The 19628-nt window shown below is 47.7% G+C and overlaps 1 protein-coding gene across 9 annotated transcripts in view; it reads left to right on the top strand.

Annotated features, from left to right (window-relative positions):
* Positions 1-19628, top strand: part of PICALM (phosphatidylinositol binding clathrin assembly protein) — a 94665-nt gene that overhangs the window by 25538 nt on the left and 49499 nt on the right. For all 9 annotated transcript variants that reach the window (XR_013231699.1, XM_077341389.1, XM_077341391.1 and 6 more), the window contains exons 2-4: positions 11492-11634; positions 17137-17212; positions 17802-17904. Coding sequence is in view for 8 of the 9 variants with exons in the window: in XM_077341389.1 (XP_077197504.1) it covers positions 11492-11634; positions 17137-17212; positions 17802-17904 (322 nt within the window). In the remaining variant the exon portion in view is untranslated. The remainder of the gene's footprint in view (positions 1-11491; positions 11635-17136; positions 17213-17801; positions 17905-19628) is intronic.

The raw sequence follows: 19628 nt of genomic DNA, 5'->3' as shown, positions 1-19628 counted from the left end.
GAGGCTTCACATCGCTGATAAAGGTCATATCTTCTTCCTTAAGGCAGACATAAAACTTACTATATGGCAAATGTCCCATGTTCCTAGTGCTGGAGGCAGAAAGGTGTTCAGGCATGAATTTTACAATTCTTCCCCATTGCATTTATACCAAGTTTGATCGTGTATGTTTGTTCCACTGGCTCAAGGCTCCTTGTATGGGCAAAAGCTTCCCCACTGGCACAAAAGGTAGTAGGCAGTGATTTTTTAAATGGTTTTTTCCCTATCTCCCTGCCGCTCTTGTGTACCTCCCTTCCGTCCCCTGGCACTGCCTTTATGGTGTTCAACTCATAGAATCATAGAGTTGGAAGGGGCCACACAGGCCATCTAGTCCAACCTGCTGCTCAACGCAGGATCATCCTAAAGCATCCAAAAAAAGTGTGTTATCCAACCTTTGTTTGAAGACTGCCATCCTCAGGGATTTCCTTTATGCCGCTTGGGAAAGGACAGATCTGTTTCCTCTCAAGGTGCATAAGTTGTAGCCCACTGAAATCACTTGATAGTTTGAACTTACTGTCTTCATTATTCCATAGAAACATTGGGGCAACCGTATGAATACACACTCACAGAACTGCCTTAATGCCGAGTCAGGTTCATCAAGGTCAGTATGTGACTGGGTCGCCAGAGTCTCAGGCATTGGTCGCATCATATACCACCTGACCCTTTTAACTGGAGATGCTGGGGATTTAAGATGGGACATTCTGTATACTAAGCAGATGCTCTGCCACTGAGCTGTGGCCCTTCTCTCAATGCTGAAGAGGCAGTCCTGCACAGATGGGGGACTAATGCTGTGAAGAGTTTTCTTGAATTGAATAATACGTTAAATTATTGAATAATACCTTGAATTGAACCAGGTAACAGATGGGCAGCCAGTGGAGGGACTAGAATGGTTGTAAGTATGTGTGTTCCACCTAATAGCCGGATTGTGGCATTCTGCACCAGGTGCAGTCTCTGAGTTGACTTCCAGGGAAGACCTATGTAGAGTGCATTACAGTAGTCTAGTTTCAGTGTTTCCATAGATTGTTCTGGTGATTCCAAAGCTAATCTCATGACTGGTGAAATAGACCCATGCAGATATTTGAAGAGAGTAGCATTTGTTTCTCAGATATTCTTATCCTTTCTTCTGAGGAGCTAATGGCCATGTGTTATGAGCTATTTTATTTTTATCACTACTTAGTAGGTTGGACTGGGAGTATGGCTGGCCTAAGGTCATCACACAGAGTTTTATGACTGAGCAGCAATTTGAAGCCATGTCTCCTTGGTCAAGGTCCTAGCCCATTATACAACACTACATATTGTCTGGAAGGGTGGGGCTGCTGCTCACTGGCAGAGCATCTGCTCGGCTCGCAGATGGTCCCCGGTTCAATCCCCGCCGTCTCCAGTTAAAAGGATCAGGTAGGAGGTGATATGGAAGACCTCTACCTGAGACCCTGCAGAGTTGCTGCCTGTCAAAGTAGACATACTGACTTGATGCACCAGGAGTTCCATTCCGTATGAGGCAACTTCATGTGTTCAAGCTCTGCTGAAATTCTTTGCCACAAACAAGTATTATAACATTTTTGCCAGTGTTTAAATCGGCCAGGATTTTCTTGAACTGATTAACATCTTTGAAGAAACATGTATCCTTAACGCTATTTCGCTCCCTTATATATTTGGGAAACAGCCTCCTGGGAGGGGACTGTCCAGGGCCCTGTCCATCCAGGTCCACCCTGATTGGCCCTTCCCCTACAGCTCCCACCCTCCCTCCTTGCCTGCTAGAAGCCTTGTGGTTGCAGCCTCCATTGCTGCCCACGAGGAGAGAGGCAGCGGCAAGGGCTTTGCGGCTCACAGGTACGCTCCTGCTGGGAGGGAGTGGGGGGGGGGAATTTTCAGCCTCCTTGTAAGCCGCAAAGCCCTGTCACTGCTGGCAGAGGGGAGCGGCTTTGCGGGCTAAAGGGAGCTGCGGCTACCCTCTCATGCCCTCCTGCCTGCCGCCCCTTTCAAAGCCCATTTTTAAGTTACGGAGCAGCTAACAGCAACACGTTTGATCACGTTCATCTTGGGATCCTATAGCATGCATACTTGAACTGGTTTTGAGGTTTGTTTCTTTGCCTGGGAGACAGGCACATTCCCAACAGTAAGCTGTAGTGTGCAAACAAGGGAAAAGTAGAATTGTTCACGGTTCCGCCTTCCACAACATTCCGTGGGTAACACACTTCTGTCATCAGCTCTCTTTTTTTGGTGACTGTCAAAATAAAGGGCTGAAAAGTAAGCAGTATATATTTTATGTTTGTGATATCAGATCTTTTCAATACCGTAATTGTTAGAATTTGTAACGAGTTATAAGAGAGAAATGTCTATTGGGGTGAGAGATATTTTGTATGCCTTGAGAAATGTGACTTTCCTTCTTTTCTACTCTGTACATTTATGTAACTATTTTGTTTTAAAATGAACAAAATAAAATTACTTTAATATAAATAAAAATAAATGGCTGAAACTACTGTAAGGTTTCAGTGTGGAGGGGGGAGGCTTTGAGAACATAAAGACAAGCCATGTTGGATCAGGCCAGTGGCCCATCCAGTAACAAGAACTAAGTACAAGAAGAACAGTAAGAAGCCTGTGGCTCAAAGTTTACAGCCTGAGAATAAAGCTCCTTTTAGAGCAACAGAGTATTTTGAGTTTTGCATGAGCGCATAGTGTTCTTGTGGGCATCTCTCTCTTGAAGAGGTAGAATGTGTTGGGCGTGGCATCGCTGCCCTTTAAACAGTTGCATCCTGTAATGAACTTGGCAGGCTCATATCCTCCCTCGTAGGCGGGCTCTTAAAAAGAAAAAATCAGGGTGGAACCCAATGAATAGGGTCAATAAGTTTAAAGTCCCAGATGGGATGGCAGAGGGGGAGTGATAAGGACACTGGGATATACTGGCCTTTGTTCTTTGTTAATATGCTGTGTAATTACATGGTTGCCCATTCTCTGCCCAAACCAAGTCCTCCCATTCAAATAAGTTGCTGTCAGGTTTAAACGCTGCCTTGGCTTCTTCATGTCCTTCGGATAGCTTTGAAGGGTTGATGCTGTGTGTTGAACTGTAAGCACTCAGCGCCTCACTGCTGGATATCCAAGCCTCTCTTTGCAAAACCATAGACGCTACAAATGAGCTTTTAATTGAAGTAGAGGTAGGGTTTAGAGTTCAGGGCCCAGTGTCCTTCCTGGTCAACAGCTGGCCTGGCAGAGTGACATGATAGATGGTTACCTCTTCACCCTACCCGGCAGCCTCCTTTCCCAAAATAATCTGCCAGCACACTCCATTACCATGGGCAAGGTGAACTGAAATGTAATTTTTCAAGGGCCAGGATTGGTCCTGAGGGCCCACAGTTGCTGTACTCTTGTCTGCTGGTTGTCTTTCTAGCTGTCTTTGTGGTCATATGTATATGGGAGTAGCACAGTGGTTAGTGTATGGGGAACGTGGATTCAGTTCCCCACTTGGCCACAAAACTCATTGGCCAGTTTTGGACCTGTTGTTCGTTTTGAATATAGACTGGAGGAGGAGGAGGATATTCACATATACTGTCCTGAACCCGGAGGAAGTATATGTTTATTATTGGATTCATACACCAGCCAGCTTGGGGCAGTTCACAACAATGAAAAATACAATTTAAAACAAAACCAGAAAAACAACAGACCACCTGGACCAACAGACCAATGGCTGGAAATCCCACCTCCCAACAAAGTTGAGTTGGTTCAAGGTGGGAGCCCAATCGATGTTCTGCCATCCAGCCTCAACCAGATGCCTGATGGAACAGCTCTGTCTTGCAGGCCCTGTGGAACTTCAAGAGCTCCGTCAGGGCCCTTAGCTCTTCTGGGAGCTCATTCCACCAGGTTGAGGCCAGGTGGACCCCTTTTGGGCCAGGGATCACTAGCCTGTTTAGGTTCGCAGAGTGTAATGCCCTGTTTAGGGGCATAAGGAGATAGGTAGTCCCTCAGTTACCTTCAGATTAAAACCTTACAGCCTCATGAGCTTCCCTACAGATTTATTTAGTGGAAAGGAGGGGTAGGCTTGATCAATAGTAATTATTCCAGAAATATTTATTAAATCAAACAGCAGTGCTGCAGTGGAATTTGGTTTGTAAGACATTTAGAGCTGGCAAACAGAAATCGAGTTATCTCCCCCGCCCCCTGCTTCGTCTGACCTTTATGCCCAATTTGGTAATATAGAATTGCGCATACGTTTCCAGAGCAACAGTTTGAAATCAGGACGGAATTATTAATTGAGCTATTAAAGCTCGTTTCAGAGGGGCGTAGTACAATTAGCAAACACTTGGCTCAGGATGACAGCGGGTTGAAGTGAAATATGGCTAAGCTGCAGAAATTGAGCTCGGTGAGGAATCACCAGTTCAAACACCAGAAAAAGATGCACCCAAATTTTTCATCCTGTCTTGGTTTCCCTCCCTTTCTCTGTAATACGTAGATAAAATTTGCCTGGGTTGTAGCGATAATATGCATTGGGAGATAGGGGCAGGGTAAGAACGCCAGCCTCCAGGTAGGGCTCCGGGATTTCCAGGAATTAGAGCTAATCTCCAGACTACAGAGATCAGTTCCCCTGAAGAAAGTGGATGCCTTGGAGGGCGCACTCTATGGCAGGGGTAGTCAACCTGTGGTCCTCCAGATGTCCATGGACTACAATTCCCATGAGCCCCTGCCAGCAAATGCTGGCAGGGGCTCATGGGAATTGTAGTCCATGGACATCTGGAGGACCACAGGTTGACTACCCCTGCTCTATGGCATTGTGCCCCACTGATGTCCCTTTCCTCCCCAAATTTCCAAGACCTTTTCCGCAGTTATCATTTGTTGGGTTGTCTTCACCGTAACAGATTCTAAATGAAAACTCCCAACTGTGCACCTGGCATTCTGCACCTGTGGTTTTCTTTAGTCGTTGGGACTCCAATCGTGGCATGTGTTTTGCATTTTTGTTGGAAGAGTGGGTGGTCCCTCCACTGGTCATGCCTCCCCACTTTTTTGGGGGGGTGGTCAACCCATGTGCAGTAACGCAGTCGTGTCTTAGCACAATTTTAAAAAGTCAGCCACAGCAATTCAGCATGCTGACGCTTGCAGGCCGTGAGCCCCCCATGCTTGAAGCGCAGATTTTTTTGGGGGGGTGCTTTTTGTTCCCTTTCAACACGAGGCAAGACATCTCACACACACGATGGCACTCAAATCACCCAAGCTGGTGGAGAGGGGGGAGGGTGCTCATGTTGATGTGCGCTCACTCACCAAGCAGTGTGTAACCAGTGCAACCATGCCCCTGAATTGTTAGACCTTGGATTGTAACGAGTGAAAACCATACCCTTTGAGCTGTATTCCATGGTGCCAGAAATCCTGGATCAGCACCTATGCCAACTCAGTTCGGGACAGTAGCACTTGTGTGCTTCTTCACCTAAGGCTCTGGACTTTGCACATTTGCAGTAGCCTAAGCGAAAGTCAGGCTTACCTTTTTCAAGAGAGCAGCTTGACATGACTGGCTGACGTCATGAACTCATCATCCCCGCATCTGTGAGAAAACGCACACACCGCTCTGGCAGCTTCAAAGAGCGTCCTTCTCCATGCCTCCCCCCCCCCACACACACACACACACTAAACGGCAGATCTCAAACATTTCTTTACCTTTGAATTCCCTTCTGATCCATTCTGAAATGCCAGAATGCCAAGAGTTTCATGACTGTATATGTCAAACCAAGTACCGAAGTTTCCCAGATCATTCTTTGATCACGTTTGATCCTGGACTTCCTGGATCAATCAACCTTTTGTCACCACATCAAAAGGGGGCATCTGCATTCTTTGTCGGAAGCCTTCTTGACTTTTTGCCACGTATCTGGCCAGGGAGAAGGGCACCATGAAAGTGCATTTAGGTGCCGGAGGGGGAGGAAGGCGGAGGAATGTGAAGTCCTACTTCTGGACAGCCCTACAACTCCACAAACAACGACAAACATGGTTTCTCACTTGATGGGACCTTCTCGTATTAATAGTGGGGAAAAATCAGGCAGCGAGCAATACTATATAGGTTAACTTTCTGGAACATTCCCAGAAAGCAGGCACTATTGTTATTCCAAATTGTAATAATAATAAAAAGTTTAAAAAATATATGGAGGGAAGGGGTGGGCGGGCAGGAGGAGAAACAGTGGGCGGAGCTGTTATGTGTCTGTGACATCACTGGAAGTGGGAATGGAGGAAGGAGCAGACGAATCGTGAGTTTCCTCATTGGGCAACTGTGAATTGCCTTCCCAGTGGAGGGGGAGAAATCATAGTTTCTGAAGATTCTTCAGTCATGGGGCAAAGAGTGATTGCATTCAGAACTGCTCCTTAAGAGCCAGATTTTTGTGTAAAAGGTTTGTTATTCCTCAGGACTTGAGGAAGGCTAAAGTGGCATTTTTCACTACTGCAGAAACATTCCAAGAGTTTGCAGCCTGGATCTGCCAATCCTACTGCCCATCCTCCGCCAGTGGCCAGGAGGGACCTTGGGCAGGACTTTGGCTTTAGGTGCACATGCTTGCAGCAGCCTTGGCATTATAGGACGGAGGGGGGAGCTATACACAGTCATGTTGGACCATCCAGCCATGAGCATAGGTGTGTAGTTTATCTCTAATTCTTGGCGTGCAGGTCCAGACCACTGCAGAGTGTCTTCACGTCGAGTTTGAACAGCAATAGAATCTAGGGTTGAGCGCTGTGGTGCACTGTGGCGAGCATTGACACTCGAAGTGTCCACCGCCGCAGTACGGACACATGAGCTTGCGTGCCGCCGCCACCCCTCTCCTCTGCACTGCTGCGGTGGCTGCTTTGAGCATCAGTGCTCGCCCAAGCATGCCAGAGTGCTCAGTGACTCCCTAGACTAGGGTTTTCAAGGACAGAGATGTTCAGAGGTAGCTTACCGTTGCTTGCCTCTTGGTAGCAACTCTGGACTCCATTGGTGGTCTTCCCAGCCAAAAACTAGCCAGGGCAGACCCTGCTTGGCTTCTGAGAAGGTTTGAGACCAGGCTAGCTGGGCCATCCACAGGTGAGGACGCTCAACTATATGGAGCTTTTAATTGCTGGCGGTGGGATTGCATCATGGGCTTCTGAAATGTGAGTTTGGTTTCCTTGAAACTGTCCAGAAGGGAGGCGGAGGGCACCTGCACAGCTTCCTTTCCAGGGAACAGTAGTTTTCAAAACAGTGCACAGATTGGAAATGAAAGGGGTCATTGTACGGTGCGAAATACGGAGGCTGCAGTGAAAACACCGAAAATATGCAGACGCCAGCCACAAAACTAATAGCTTTGGCTAGGCCTGATGTGGGCCTGTGTAGGTGCGAATGATGTAAACCACCTAGCTGCGATCTATGTTGTTAAAGCCAAAAAGGCTCCAGATTCCCTCACTTTTTTTTTTTTTTAACCAGTCCTCCTATTAGCGAAGCCACGCAGAAGTAAAGTAATATGCACAGCTAAGACTTGGAGGTTCCTGCGTTTTAGCTTCCTGAAAAAAATATTTGCACAATAGCACATTTTGAACACACACACAAAATTACAGCCAAACAGCGGTTGGATTTGTTCCAAGTCGTTTTTGCTCACAAAGTGGAAGCCAGCATTTAGTCGTGAAAGTGGAGTTCAGGAAGCGATTTTGGGCTGGTTAAGGAAATGTCAAATACTTTCCAGTATGCTTTTAGGGAAGGTTCATTCCCGAAACTGCATTTACCAAAGTCGTACGTCATGCTGAAACATAGGCACCGACTTCCCCTTTTCTATGGGCCATTTGTTGTAACCTCCCCTCTTCCTCTCCCATCCCTGCTTCTTTTCCTGGGCTCTATAACAGTAAGACCATTAAACTAAAGCCTTGGCAGCCAAGTTGGCTTAAATGGCTGTAATGCTGCTTTAACATTTCTAATCTGCTAAATCACTTAAGCATTTCTGTGGCTGCCAAGTGCAAGTCTCTGACTTTGAAGAAAATCGCCTTGTAGAGTTTGACTTTTATTCGACAGACCATTTTACTGACCATTTCCTTGACCTTGCTTGTGGGGGTCACCACTTGTGGGCTCTGGGCCATAATCAGTCACGATTGAGTTCCCACGTGCATGAGACCTGCATTACTGTTCAGAACACCTGTATCATAACATTGAGTGTAGGAACGGGCACAAACCAATTTTCCCCGCAAAAAATGCCCTGCTTGGTGCCCCCCTAACTGAGGTTGAGGGGAGATGCCTCCCCCAAACATTTCTCAGACCTTTGTCTGGTTTGGTTTGGGGTTTCAGCTAGCAGCCATTTGAAGCTGACAGCAGATGGGCAAACCTGTCAGGATAAAATGGCCTCAAACCATTGCAGCAATCAATTGCTAAGTGGGAGGAAGTGAAATGGACCACTGAAATGGCTGCCAGCCATTTCAGGCAGACGGTGCACCTACTAGCTGTTAGCTTTAAATGGCTGGCGGTAAAGCAGCTGGCAGTCTGGAAAAACTGACTTGGAAGTAGCTCTCAAGGCTGTAAACAGTGGTGCATGGGTCTAAGGTTGGAAGGAGCAAAAGGTGGGTTCCTCACTTACTGTAACCGAGTGCAGATCTTGGCATTTTTGTGGTGGATCAGATTAAGATCAGCATGGAATCTGTCAATCCGGTCTACATTTCTCTTCAATCAAGGGGCAGGGAGCTGAGTGTTCAGGGATTTCCCCCGTTTCCCTGTGGATTCTTTGTTTGAGACTTAATGTTTTTGAATGGGCCAACTGAATGTTCTTCGGGATGTGGGATTTTGCTCCTTGTGAAATGACTGAAGAGGGAACGGTGCTTCCTTTCAATTAGTACCCCCTTTGTTACTTGGAGGCTTAGCAGCATAGAATTGACCTTGCTGTCACAGGGCTTGGATCCCCTGGATCACTGCAGCAGATTTGACTGCAGAATGTGAATTTCTCCCCCTTTCCTGCACAGGGCAGCCCCTTCTTCTTGTTGTTATGTTGTTGTTATTAATTGGATTTCTTGACCTCTTCTTGACCGCTTCTTCCTCTGTCAGCAATCTTTTCCACCTCAGGAAAGTTTACCCACCTGAAAATGCCTCCCTGAAGTGGTTTTTGAGGTCCTCCTGCTGTCAGGAGCAGCTCCTCAGAACATTTGGGCTACAGTGGGAGAGGTGAAGCAAGAAAATCAGTTGAAACGCACATTGATAGTCTCTGAACAGGACCGTTAGTTGGTCTTCCAAGGGAACCTATGCCCCACAGAGAGCATTATGCTCCACCAACATCAATGAACTGATGATCCCTGACCTCAGAGAAGCTCTCCCGACCTCGACCAGAGCCAGAGCTTTCTCTTTCCTGGCCCCCACCTGTTGGAATGAGCTCCCAGATGACATCAGAGCCCTGCCAGATCTAAAACAATATCTGCAGGGCTTGCAAACTGGAGCTATTCCACCAGGTGAGTAATCTGTCAACAGCCGGAGGCTCTCCCCCCCCCCCCCCCACGACCAACTACACATGTAGAAAAATCTGAAGCAGCAGTGCAATTGAATCCCATTGCGAACACCAAACTGAAGTGACAAAGACAAATTGTTCTTATTACGGTACTATGAAAATTGTGCAAGTTCTTACTTTTTACTTGACGTTTAAAACGTTATGTATTTTCAAGCCCAGGTGTTATATTGTATGATACGGAGTTCCAGTGTAAGCTGACCTGAGCTGCGAGGGAGGCCAGTATATGTTGTTGTTGTTAGGTGCGAAATCGTGTCCGACCCATCGCGACCCCATGGACAATGATCCTCCAGGCCTTCCTGTCCTCTCCCATTCCCCGGAGTCCATTTAAGTTTGCACGGACTGCTTCAGTGACTCCATTCAGCTACCTCATTCTCTGTCGTCCCCTTCATCTTTTGCCCTCGATCGCTCCCAGCATTAGGCTCTTCTCCAGGGAGTCCTTCCTTCTCATGAGGTGGCCAAAGTATTTGAGTTTCATCTTCAGGATCTGGCCTTCTAAGGAGCAGTCAGGGCTGATCTCCTCTAGGACTGACCGGCAGTATCTAAATATAAACAAACAAGCAAACTCTTTGGGTTGGATGCAGAACTATGAGGCTTCCTATGATTCTATGATTCCTGGTTTCCCCCCTCTTGCCCATAGTTCTTGTCAACCTGACCAAAGTTTATTTGTAGGATCCACAAAACCCATATGGCAGAATAGCCCCCCCCCCCCCGTCCCCCCTTGGAAGGCTGCAGCAGGGAGGGAGGTGAAATAGCTCTCTTCCTCTACTGTGCTCACAGAGGAGGCAGGAAGGGAGCACTTTTGCCCCGTCCCCATTGGAACCTTCCAATCTGTATAGCTGTTACTTCATGTGGGTCCTTTGACCCCAGGGATAAACTTTCCTGAAGTGGAAAGGAGGGGTGAGGTGGAGGGTGAAAGTCAAGAAGATCGCCCATCTGTGCTGGGTTCGTTTTCTGGTAAAGGGGCAGGTAGAATAGCAGATACTGGCTGGGATCCAGTAGTACACAGGGGGAAAGGCAAACCAGGTTAATGTATCTTTGCTTGCACAAGAGGATTTTTTTATTTATATAGATTTATATATAACCACCCCTCCCAGATTTTAGTGCTTTTCCTCCCTATATTTTATATAGTGCCCAGAAAATGCTCAAATAGAAGAAGAAGAGTTGGTTCTTATATGCCGCTTTTCCCTACCAGAAGGAGGCTCAAAGTAGCTTACAGTCGCCTTCCCATTCCTCTCCCCACAACAGACACCCTGTGAGGTGGGTGAGGCTGAGAGAGCCCTGATATCACTGCCCGGTCAGAACAGTTTTATCAGTGCTGTAGTGAGCCCAAGGTCACCCAGCTGGTTGCATGTGGGGGAGCACAGAATCGAACCTGGCATGCCAGATTCGAAGTCCGCACTCCTAACCACTATACCAAACTGGCTCTTGAATAGCATCTTGTGCAAGTAGAGAAATGCTTTGGGATTCTCTGTGGGGTTGCATGAGGTTTCTTCACCCTCCCACTTGCATAAGAACCATCTCGTGTCCAGAAATCTTTCAAAGATCTGAGCCGTTTAGTTCAACCTGTCTTTCTTGGATGCTGCCATACCAGCAAAACAATCCACTGAGATATTCCTGTCTGTCTGGTAGTTCTGCTACAAAAACAGGCATCGTGAAATAATTCTTTTTGGGTTTGGAGAGTGGGCTCCAACTCGATAGATACAATAGGCTTTCTTATTTCCGTGGCTGGCCTTTCGTCAACTTTGGATATCTTAATTAGTCCAGCTACTGCATAATGTTGCTGCGCACTTCACAGAATCCGTCCCACAATCCGCATTTGTGACTTCCTTTTGGGCCATGATGTACCCTTTGGAAACCACTGCCCTTAACTGCATGTTCTGTCAGCAGCAAATAGAAAAGTTATGCAAGCAGAAATTCCCCATCCTTTCCTATCTCATTTTGCTTGTCAAATGGATATATCGTTTTTCCGGAGCGAGAAAATAAATCTTCTTTTGCCTTTGCAGATTTAATACAGTGCACCAATGAGATGAACGTGAATATCCCGCAGTTGGCAGACAGCTTGTTTGAGAGGACAATGAACAGCAGCTGGGTGGTGGTATTCAAGTCGCTCATCACAACTCACCACCTAATGGTGTACGGCAACGAGGTAACACCGGCCGCTGCAGGCCACAACTTTATTGCGTGAATGGCTTCCTCAGTGCGATCCGTGTGGTGTTCTCTGTCAGAAGCAGTGAATTGGAGTCAGAAGGCAGTTCTGGATGTCCTTTGGCAGAACGAAGGGCTGCAATATAAAGTATTAGATGAAGATTCAGTAAGTGACAGATATGCTGATTATTTAAGACTCAGAAGTCAGCAAACCATCCTGGCCTGTGCTCTTCTTAATGTCCCCATCCCATTCCCACCCCCACCCCCCTAAAAAAAAGATGGGAAGTCCAGCAATATCAGGCAAGTCTTCAGAAATGATAGCTTCTCCACAAAGTGAGGTTGCTGAGAATTCATCACAGGTAAAAGTGCTTTATGGGGGACCTGAGTGCACCCGGAAAACCATGCAGGTGAGAAGTAAAATGCTATCTGCCATGGAATATGTTGCTTCTACCCCTGCCAGTTGGTAGCAAGCAAGGCGTATTTTCCTGGCACCCTAAATCTGAAGTGAAACACTGAGCAGCTGCTTTTATGTTTAGTTTGGTATATTTATTTCATAGAATCATAGACTTGGAAAGGACCTCCAGGGGCATCTATTCCCTGCAGAATGCAGGAAATTTACAACTACCTGCCCACCCACAGTGACCCCAATTCCATACCTAGATGATGCCACCGAAAACCCCCCAGAATTTCTGGCCAGTCTGGCATGGAGGAAATTTACCTCCCGACCTCCAAGTGGAGATCTACATTTCCCTGGCCATTCAAGAAAGGGCCGTAAGAGCCAAGCAGAATTAGCATGTCTGTCAGATGGCTATCTAGCCTCTGCTGAAAAACTTCCAAAGAAGGAGAACCCACCACCTCCTGAGGAAGCCTATTTCACTGAGGAACTGCTCTAACTGTCAGGAACTTCTTCCGGATGTTTAGCCAAAAATTCTTTTGAATTAATTTCAACCCATTGGTTCTGGCCTGACACTCCCACCGAATTGGGGAAACCCTTCCAGAGCCATCAAGAACCTCCAGGGTTTCCCAATATTCCTGTTGAGAAAACCTGGTCTAAAGTCTTGCTTATCAAGCAGAAATTCTGTGTGGAGTGGAGCAGCCTTCTCCTTCTAAGCTCTCCTGGAAGGTCTAAACATTAGCACAGTGTATTGTTTGAGAGTTCAGTTGCCTAAACAGTATTGGGCAGGTTGGTAATATACCCATCTGAAAGAATCATAGAATCATAGAGTTGGAAGGGGCCATACAGGCCCTCTAGTCCAGTGGTCCCCAACCTGCGGGCCGCGGCCCGGCGCCGGGCCGCAAAGGCCATGGCGCCGGGCCGCGGCTCCCTCTCCCCGCCCCCCCCACCCCCGCAGTAAAAAACTTCCCAGGCCGCAAGCTTGCGGCCCGGGAAGCTACTTACTGCGGGAGGGCGGGGAGAAGGAATCAGGGCCGGGCCGCGCCCGTGCAGGCCGCGCCGGCGCGGCCCGATCCACGGGCGCGGCCCGCGGGTGTGGCCCGATCCGCGGGCGCGGCCGGGCGCGGCTCGCGGGTGCGGCCGGCGGGCGCGGCCGGGCGCGGCTCGCGGGTGCGGCCGGGCGCGGCCCGATCCGCGGGTGCGGCCGGGCGCGGCCCGATCCGCGGGCGCGGCCCGAAGCGTGGGCGTGGCCCGCGCGGGCGCGGTCCCTGCGGGCGCGGCCCAATGCCCTGCCGGTCCCCAGCCTAAAAAAGGTTGGGGACCACTGCTCTAGTCCAACCCCCTGCTCAACGCAGGATCAGCCCTAAGCATCCTAAAGCATCCAAGAAAAGTGTGTATCCAACCTTTGCTTGAAGTCAGCCTTGAAGAGCTCACCACCTCCTTAGGCAGCCTATTCCACTGCTGAACTACTCTGACTTTTTCCTAAGATCTAGCCTATATCGCTGTACTTGTAGCTTAAACCCATTACTGCGTGTCCTCTCCTCAGCAACCAAGGACACTTTGGGTGTACAAGTCCCTCTTATGTTTCGGTCTGACGCTGATAGTGCTTCCTACGGAAGTTCACTTCCTGCAGGGGAAGCCATCCGTTCGGAAAGCCCTGTCCCCTTCCTCATCTCCCGCTGCTTTACCTCCCAAGAGTTGGGATCTCCTTCTCTCTAAAGCCACACCACACACATAGCACCTTGAAGATCAACAAGGTTTCAAAAGTCAACGCTCCGGATCTGACAGAGGACCTTTGGGCTGTTGTTCGCGTCTACCCTGGAAATTTCCTTGGCTTCTAAGGTGCTACTGGGCTCCCCAACCGAAACAAATGTATGGGTTTTTCTGTAGAATGGAAAAATGCTTAGATGGCCTAAATTCCGTAGCTTGTGTTAATGATAAAGAATGCCGTATCCCGTATGGAAAGCCAATCTTTAACTTTCCATTTCTGTGCCATTCGTCATTGTTTCTGGGGCCTTAATCGGGCCTTATCCTCAGCGGTGCCCTCCAGTGGCTCTGTTTTCTGAAACGGTGCTATATTTAACACCTTTGCTGCATCGGTCTAGTCATGTGTTCCCCTTATGGTTGCATAGTCAGAAGATGGAAGGGGGAACAAGTCCCTCTTATGTTTCGGTCTGACGCTGATAGTGCTTCCTACGGGAGTTCACTTCCTGCAGGGGAAGCCATCCGTTCGGAAAGCCCTGTCCCCCTTCCTCATCTCCCGAGAGCCAGTTTGGTGTAGTGGTTAGGAGTGCAGACTTCTAATCTAGCATGCCGGGTTCGATTCTGCGCTCCCCCACGTGCAGCCAGCTGGGTGACCTTGGGCTCGCCACGGCACTGATAAAACTGTTATGACGGAGCTGGAATATCAGGGCACTCTCAGCCCCACCCACCTCACAGGGTGTCTGTTGTGCGGAGAGGAAAGGGAAGGTGACTGTAAGCCACTCTGAACCTCCTCCGGGTAAAGAAAAGCAGCATATAAGAACCAACTCTTCTCCTTCTTCAGTAATATCAGGGCTCTCTCAGCTTCCCCTCCCTCACTGGGTGTCTGTTGTGGGGAGAGGAAAGGGAAGGCGATTGGAAGCCACTTTGAGCCTCCTTCAGGTAGAGAAAAGCAGCAAATAAGAACCAACTCCTTCTTCAGTAATCTCAGGGCTCTCTCAGCCTCACCCACCTCACAGGGTGTCTGTTGTCGGGAGAGGAAAGGGAAGGCGACTGTAAGCTGCTTTGAGACTCCTTCGGGTAGAGGAAAGTGGCATATAAGAACCAACTCTTCTTCTTCTTCTTCTTCTCATCTCCTGCTGCTTTACCTCCCAGGATCTGCTTCTAAGAGCCGCTCCTTGTCTCGTGCCCAGCCAGGACAGAAACGCCCTTGATTCCCTTCATCTTCCCTTTCTCCCCTCTCCTTTCTTTCGCTTTGGGGGTTTGATCAATGTGGCAAAAGGAAGTTGTGGCTGCCCAAGGCTGAGGGATGAATGGGCCCGATGTGAGTCACCCAAAGTGTCGCTGCCCACATGCTTAAATTGTTGACTGTTTTGGCTAAGCATCTAAAGTGGCTAGCCTTTAATGCGTATAATCCTATTCATTGTTTTGAGTTGGCAGATGAATCGATCCAGTCTTTATCTGAAAAGGCATTCAAAGTGTCCTAAACATCTGGGGTTCCCCCCCCCCCCAGACTTCCTGTCCACCTCTGGTGAGGCTTTTTGCAAACTAGCTCGCTATTGTCCAAGATTCATGTTCAAAGTACGATTTACTAACCTAGGTAGCATTGAGAAAACGGTGTGTGTTACAGAATATACTGTTCTTAAGGCCACCGTCACAATTGCAGTGAAAAGGCCAAAGCATAGGTTTTTGTGCTGTTACCTCCGCTCCAATATGCTAACTGCTCTTGGAGAGTTTACTTGTGACAGATCAGTTGAGCCTTTAAGACTATTTTAACCTTCTGAAAAGGAGTCCTTCCTTAGGCCTAGTGAGGGAATCTGACACACGCACGAGAAACATGCTGGTCATTTGTGTTTACCTGCCATCCCAGGAGCACTGCGAGGTGAGGCACTAAGTGGGCAGAGAGATGCCTGCAAAGGGAACTCTGGATTAATTATTGTGGCATGCTAATTCCTAGGGAGCCAGCTTGGTATACCGGTTAGGAGTGCGGATTTTTAATCTGGCAAGAGGGTTTGCTCGGCCAGAACAGGGTTTGATTCCGCCCTCCCTCACATGCAGCCAGCTGGGTTACCTTGGGCTCACCACAGCACTGATAAAGCTGTTCTGGCCGAGCAGGAATATCAGGGCTCTCTCAGCCTCACCCACCTCACAGGGTGTCTGTTGTGGGGAGAGGAAAGGGAAGGCGGATGGAAGCCGCTTTGAGACTCCTTCGGGTAGAGAAAAGCGGCATATAAGAACCAACTCTTCTTTTTCTAGGGTAAGTCAGAAGGTTCTGCATATATTCAAGGAGGCTGTTCTACTTCAGTTACAACATCCTGTCAAACCACAACTTGTGCCCATCTATGCTTTTGAAAAAGAACTGGGGGTTGAGCTACCAAACATGCAGCAGATGAACCCCAGCTTAGAGCCACTTTCCTCCCGTTTTTGTTGGCCTGATCCAACATGGCTTCTCTCAAGTCCTCATGCCCTTCGTGACCTTTGTTGAGACCTTTCAGTGCTTGGTGTCACTCAGAGTCGGCCGTACTGAGCGTATGATTCAGTACAAGGCAGCTTCATATGGTCATTTGTTACATAAATTCTGTCACACTGATCTCCCTTCCCTGTCTGTTCCTGCCTGCCTTCTTCCTGTGGCACGTGTTTCTCTTTTTATATTTTAAGTCCACTTGTTTATTTGGAAAATGTTTGTGCTGCCTCTCTAGGTAAATATGCCTGAAGTGGCTGACAAAATAAAGCATAATAACAACATGAGGCATCGTAAGTCATTAAGTGAAACCCTTTTTAAGTAAAAAAGTTTAACCCAGCTAGAGCATAACACAACTTAAAACAGAGCGATTTAAAATGATTTTTATTTATATAGATTTATATAACCACCCCTCCCAGATATCAGGTCAGGGCAGCACACAACATGACAAACACATTAAAATATTCATCATGAATTTGGCCTGTTCAGGTATCTCCCTGAATGTTTCCCGGACCTTTTGTTTGGAGGTTTGGGCCGTTTAAACCTAGCAGTGGAGCAGAGCCGTCTGCTCATCAGCTGTTAGGTTTAAATGGCCGCGAGCCATTTAAACTGTCCGTTTTGTTCTCTCACCCTTCCAAACGGGAAGTGAAACTGATGGCTGGAATGGTTTGCCACTGTTAGGCCATGGATTTTGCTTCCTCCTGCTTCCAAGAGGGAGGAAGCGAAACTGATCAGTGAAATGGCTGATGGTTATTCCAGTGGTGTATTTTGAGGCTTTGGTTCAGGGGTTCTGTTTGGGAACACCCCAAATCAAACTGGAATTTACTGGTTCATGCCCATCCCTATTCCTAGCCTAGTTTGTTTTCCTCTTTAGTCATGCTGACAAACAAAACATACTCGAGCATGTGTGCAGCTCTAGCTAAATAACCGAATCTTGTTCCTTTCAGCGTTTCATCCAGTATCTGGCTTCCCGAAACACGCTGTTTAACTTGAGCAATTTCTTGGACAAAAGTGGATTGCAAGGTAAATCGCTTTGCTTTGTCTTCGACAACCGTACCATCCCGGAACGTCTTTCCGTCGTGGCGTTACAATGTCAGAACTAAGTTGGTTTCCCAACTGAACTAAGTTGGGTTTCCTTCTGTTGGGAAATGTTTCCACTTGCTTTTATAACTCTCCGAACCACGTGGGTCTTCTAGAATAGACTACACTTGAAGGGCTAAGTTCCACCCTTCCCCTCTCTAAAGGATGCAGCCTCTCCTTATGAACACTAGACTTTGTTGTAAGGTGTGCTTAAGCTAATGAAAACAGTCCACAAAGACTTGTCCCTTTGAGTTTCCAACCGTGCTGGGTTGGTAGCAGGAAGCAGGTGGGGAGAGGTGTGCCTGTTCTAATTTGGGCACGAGGGAGCAGGAAGGGCTGGGCCCAGTTTCCAAAGCAGTTCTTAAGACTCTTCTTATAGACATCTTCAGTGCTTTTAATTGCCTTGCAACTGACTCTCAAGAAGTAAAGCGTAGAACTTTCTTCTTGCTCACAGTCCAGCTTTTAATGTTTGCTTATTATCTGTCGTGCACAAAGTGAGTTAACAGTCTTTTTTCATGCGTTTTCCCTCTAGGGTATGATATGTCAACCTTTATCAGGAGGTACAGCAGGTATCTGAATGAAAAAGCAGTTTCTTATAGACAAGTAGCGTTTGACTTCACAAAAGTAAAACGAGGGTAAGAGCTGTATTGAAATCTAGCCTGCTGACCGTATGCGTCGTTCCAATAACTTGCTTTGAATTTTAGTGTGGCTTTGTAATATATATATATTTGTTTGTTTTGACCAGCAGGAAGTACTTAATTCCCAAGGCATCTGAGTTCAACTTTGTGGTCAGTTGACTTGCTCTTCAGTTGCTTTGTGCCATTGTGTACACACAAGCTTCCTTTTCGGAAAGCAAGTTGCCTTGTAGGTTAGCTTTGTGAAGTGGTGCCAATGACACCGTCTGTGGCCCACGATTCCACTGTCCTCAAACTCAATTTTGGAGAAGAAAGGAATGCTATCTAGCCAACATAGGTAGAACCTGCAGCAGGTAGATGCCCTGTTTGGTGTAGTGGTTAGGAGTGCGGACATCTGGCATGCCGGGTTCGATTCTGCACTCCTCCACATGCAGCCAGCTGAGTGACCTTGGCCTTGCCACGGCACTGATAAAACTGTTCTGACCGAGCAGAAATATCAGCGCTCTCGCAGCCTCACCCACCCCACAGGGTGTCTGTTGTGGGGAGCGGAAAGGGAAGGTGACAGTAAGCCGCTTTGAGACTCCTTTGGGTAGAGAAAAGCGGCATATAAGAACCAACTCTTCTTCTTCTTCAGTAATATCAGGGCTCTCTCAGCCTCATCTCCCTCACAGGGTGCCTGTTGTGGGGACAGGAAAGGGAAGGCAACTGTAAGCTGCTTTGAGCCTCCCTTGGGTAGAGAAAAGCAGCATATAAGAACCAACTCTTCTCCTTCAGTAATATCAGGGCTCTTTCAGTCGCACCTCCCTCACAGGGTGTCTGTCGTGGGGAGAGGAAGGAAAGGTGAATGGAAGCCGCTTTGAGTCTCCTTCGGGTAGGGAAAAACGGCATATAAGAACCAACTCTTCTTCTTCTTCTCCTTCTCCTTCTTCGTAGGGATGAAATGGCGAACGAGGTCTCTAGTACAGTCATGCAGTATGGTGGAAGTCTAGCAGCTCCCCGTGGGTAGTCTAATTGAAGCAAGAACCCAGTACTACTTGCTTTATAGGAACGTACTTTAAGAAATGCTTTGAGGGATGTTTAAAAGCCTTTCTTCATTAGAAGGCACATTATAAGCTATCTAGAGGGCCTTGTTATCCGTCAAGGCAGGATATAAAATAACAAATTTAGGCTCGCTACCGGTATGTATCTCCTGCGGTGAAATAATCCCCCTGTGATTTTCTTTAGATGCAGCACTACATCTTGTCCTGGGAGAAGTTTATAAATCTGACTTTAATGTTCTGTGCAACCCCCCCCCCCTTCCCAAAAAAGAAGAAAGTAGCAACAGCTGAACTTCATGAAAATCATAACCGGCAACCACAGAAATCCCACCACTTCTCAGTGTTTTGGGTTTAGATAATGGGTTTTAAAGCAGCTGGGGACAGGCTGTGGAAAAGTCGGGATCAGCAAACGTTGCTCTGGAGTTGAAAAGAGCTTAATATGTGTTCTATTTAGAGTTGTTTCCTAGATAGAAACCAGTCTGCAGTCTGACTTTCAGCTTTTGGCAGTGGTTCTGGAATGGCAGCCTTCTGTGGAAAACGCAAACGACCTAAAGATAGATCAGGATGGGTTGCCACGTGAGTCCGTCGGTAGCAGCAGAAAACAGCCAGAGTCCAGCAGCACCTTAAAGACTAACCGGATTTGTGGCAGGGGAGGAGCTTACGTGAGTCATTGCTCAGTTCTGCGAT

This window comes from Paroedura picta, chromosome 6 (genome assembly GCF_049243985.1).
Source record: "Paroedura picta isolate Pp20150507F chromosome 6, Ppicta_v3.0, whole genome shotgun sequence".
NCBI classification, from domain to species: Eukaryota; Metazoa; Chordata; class Lepidosauria; order Squamata; family Gekkonidae; genus Paroedura; species Paroedura picta.
Note: the sequence above shows the minus strand (reverse complement) of the source record. Positions and strands in the feature narration are given on the sequence as shown.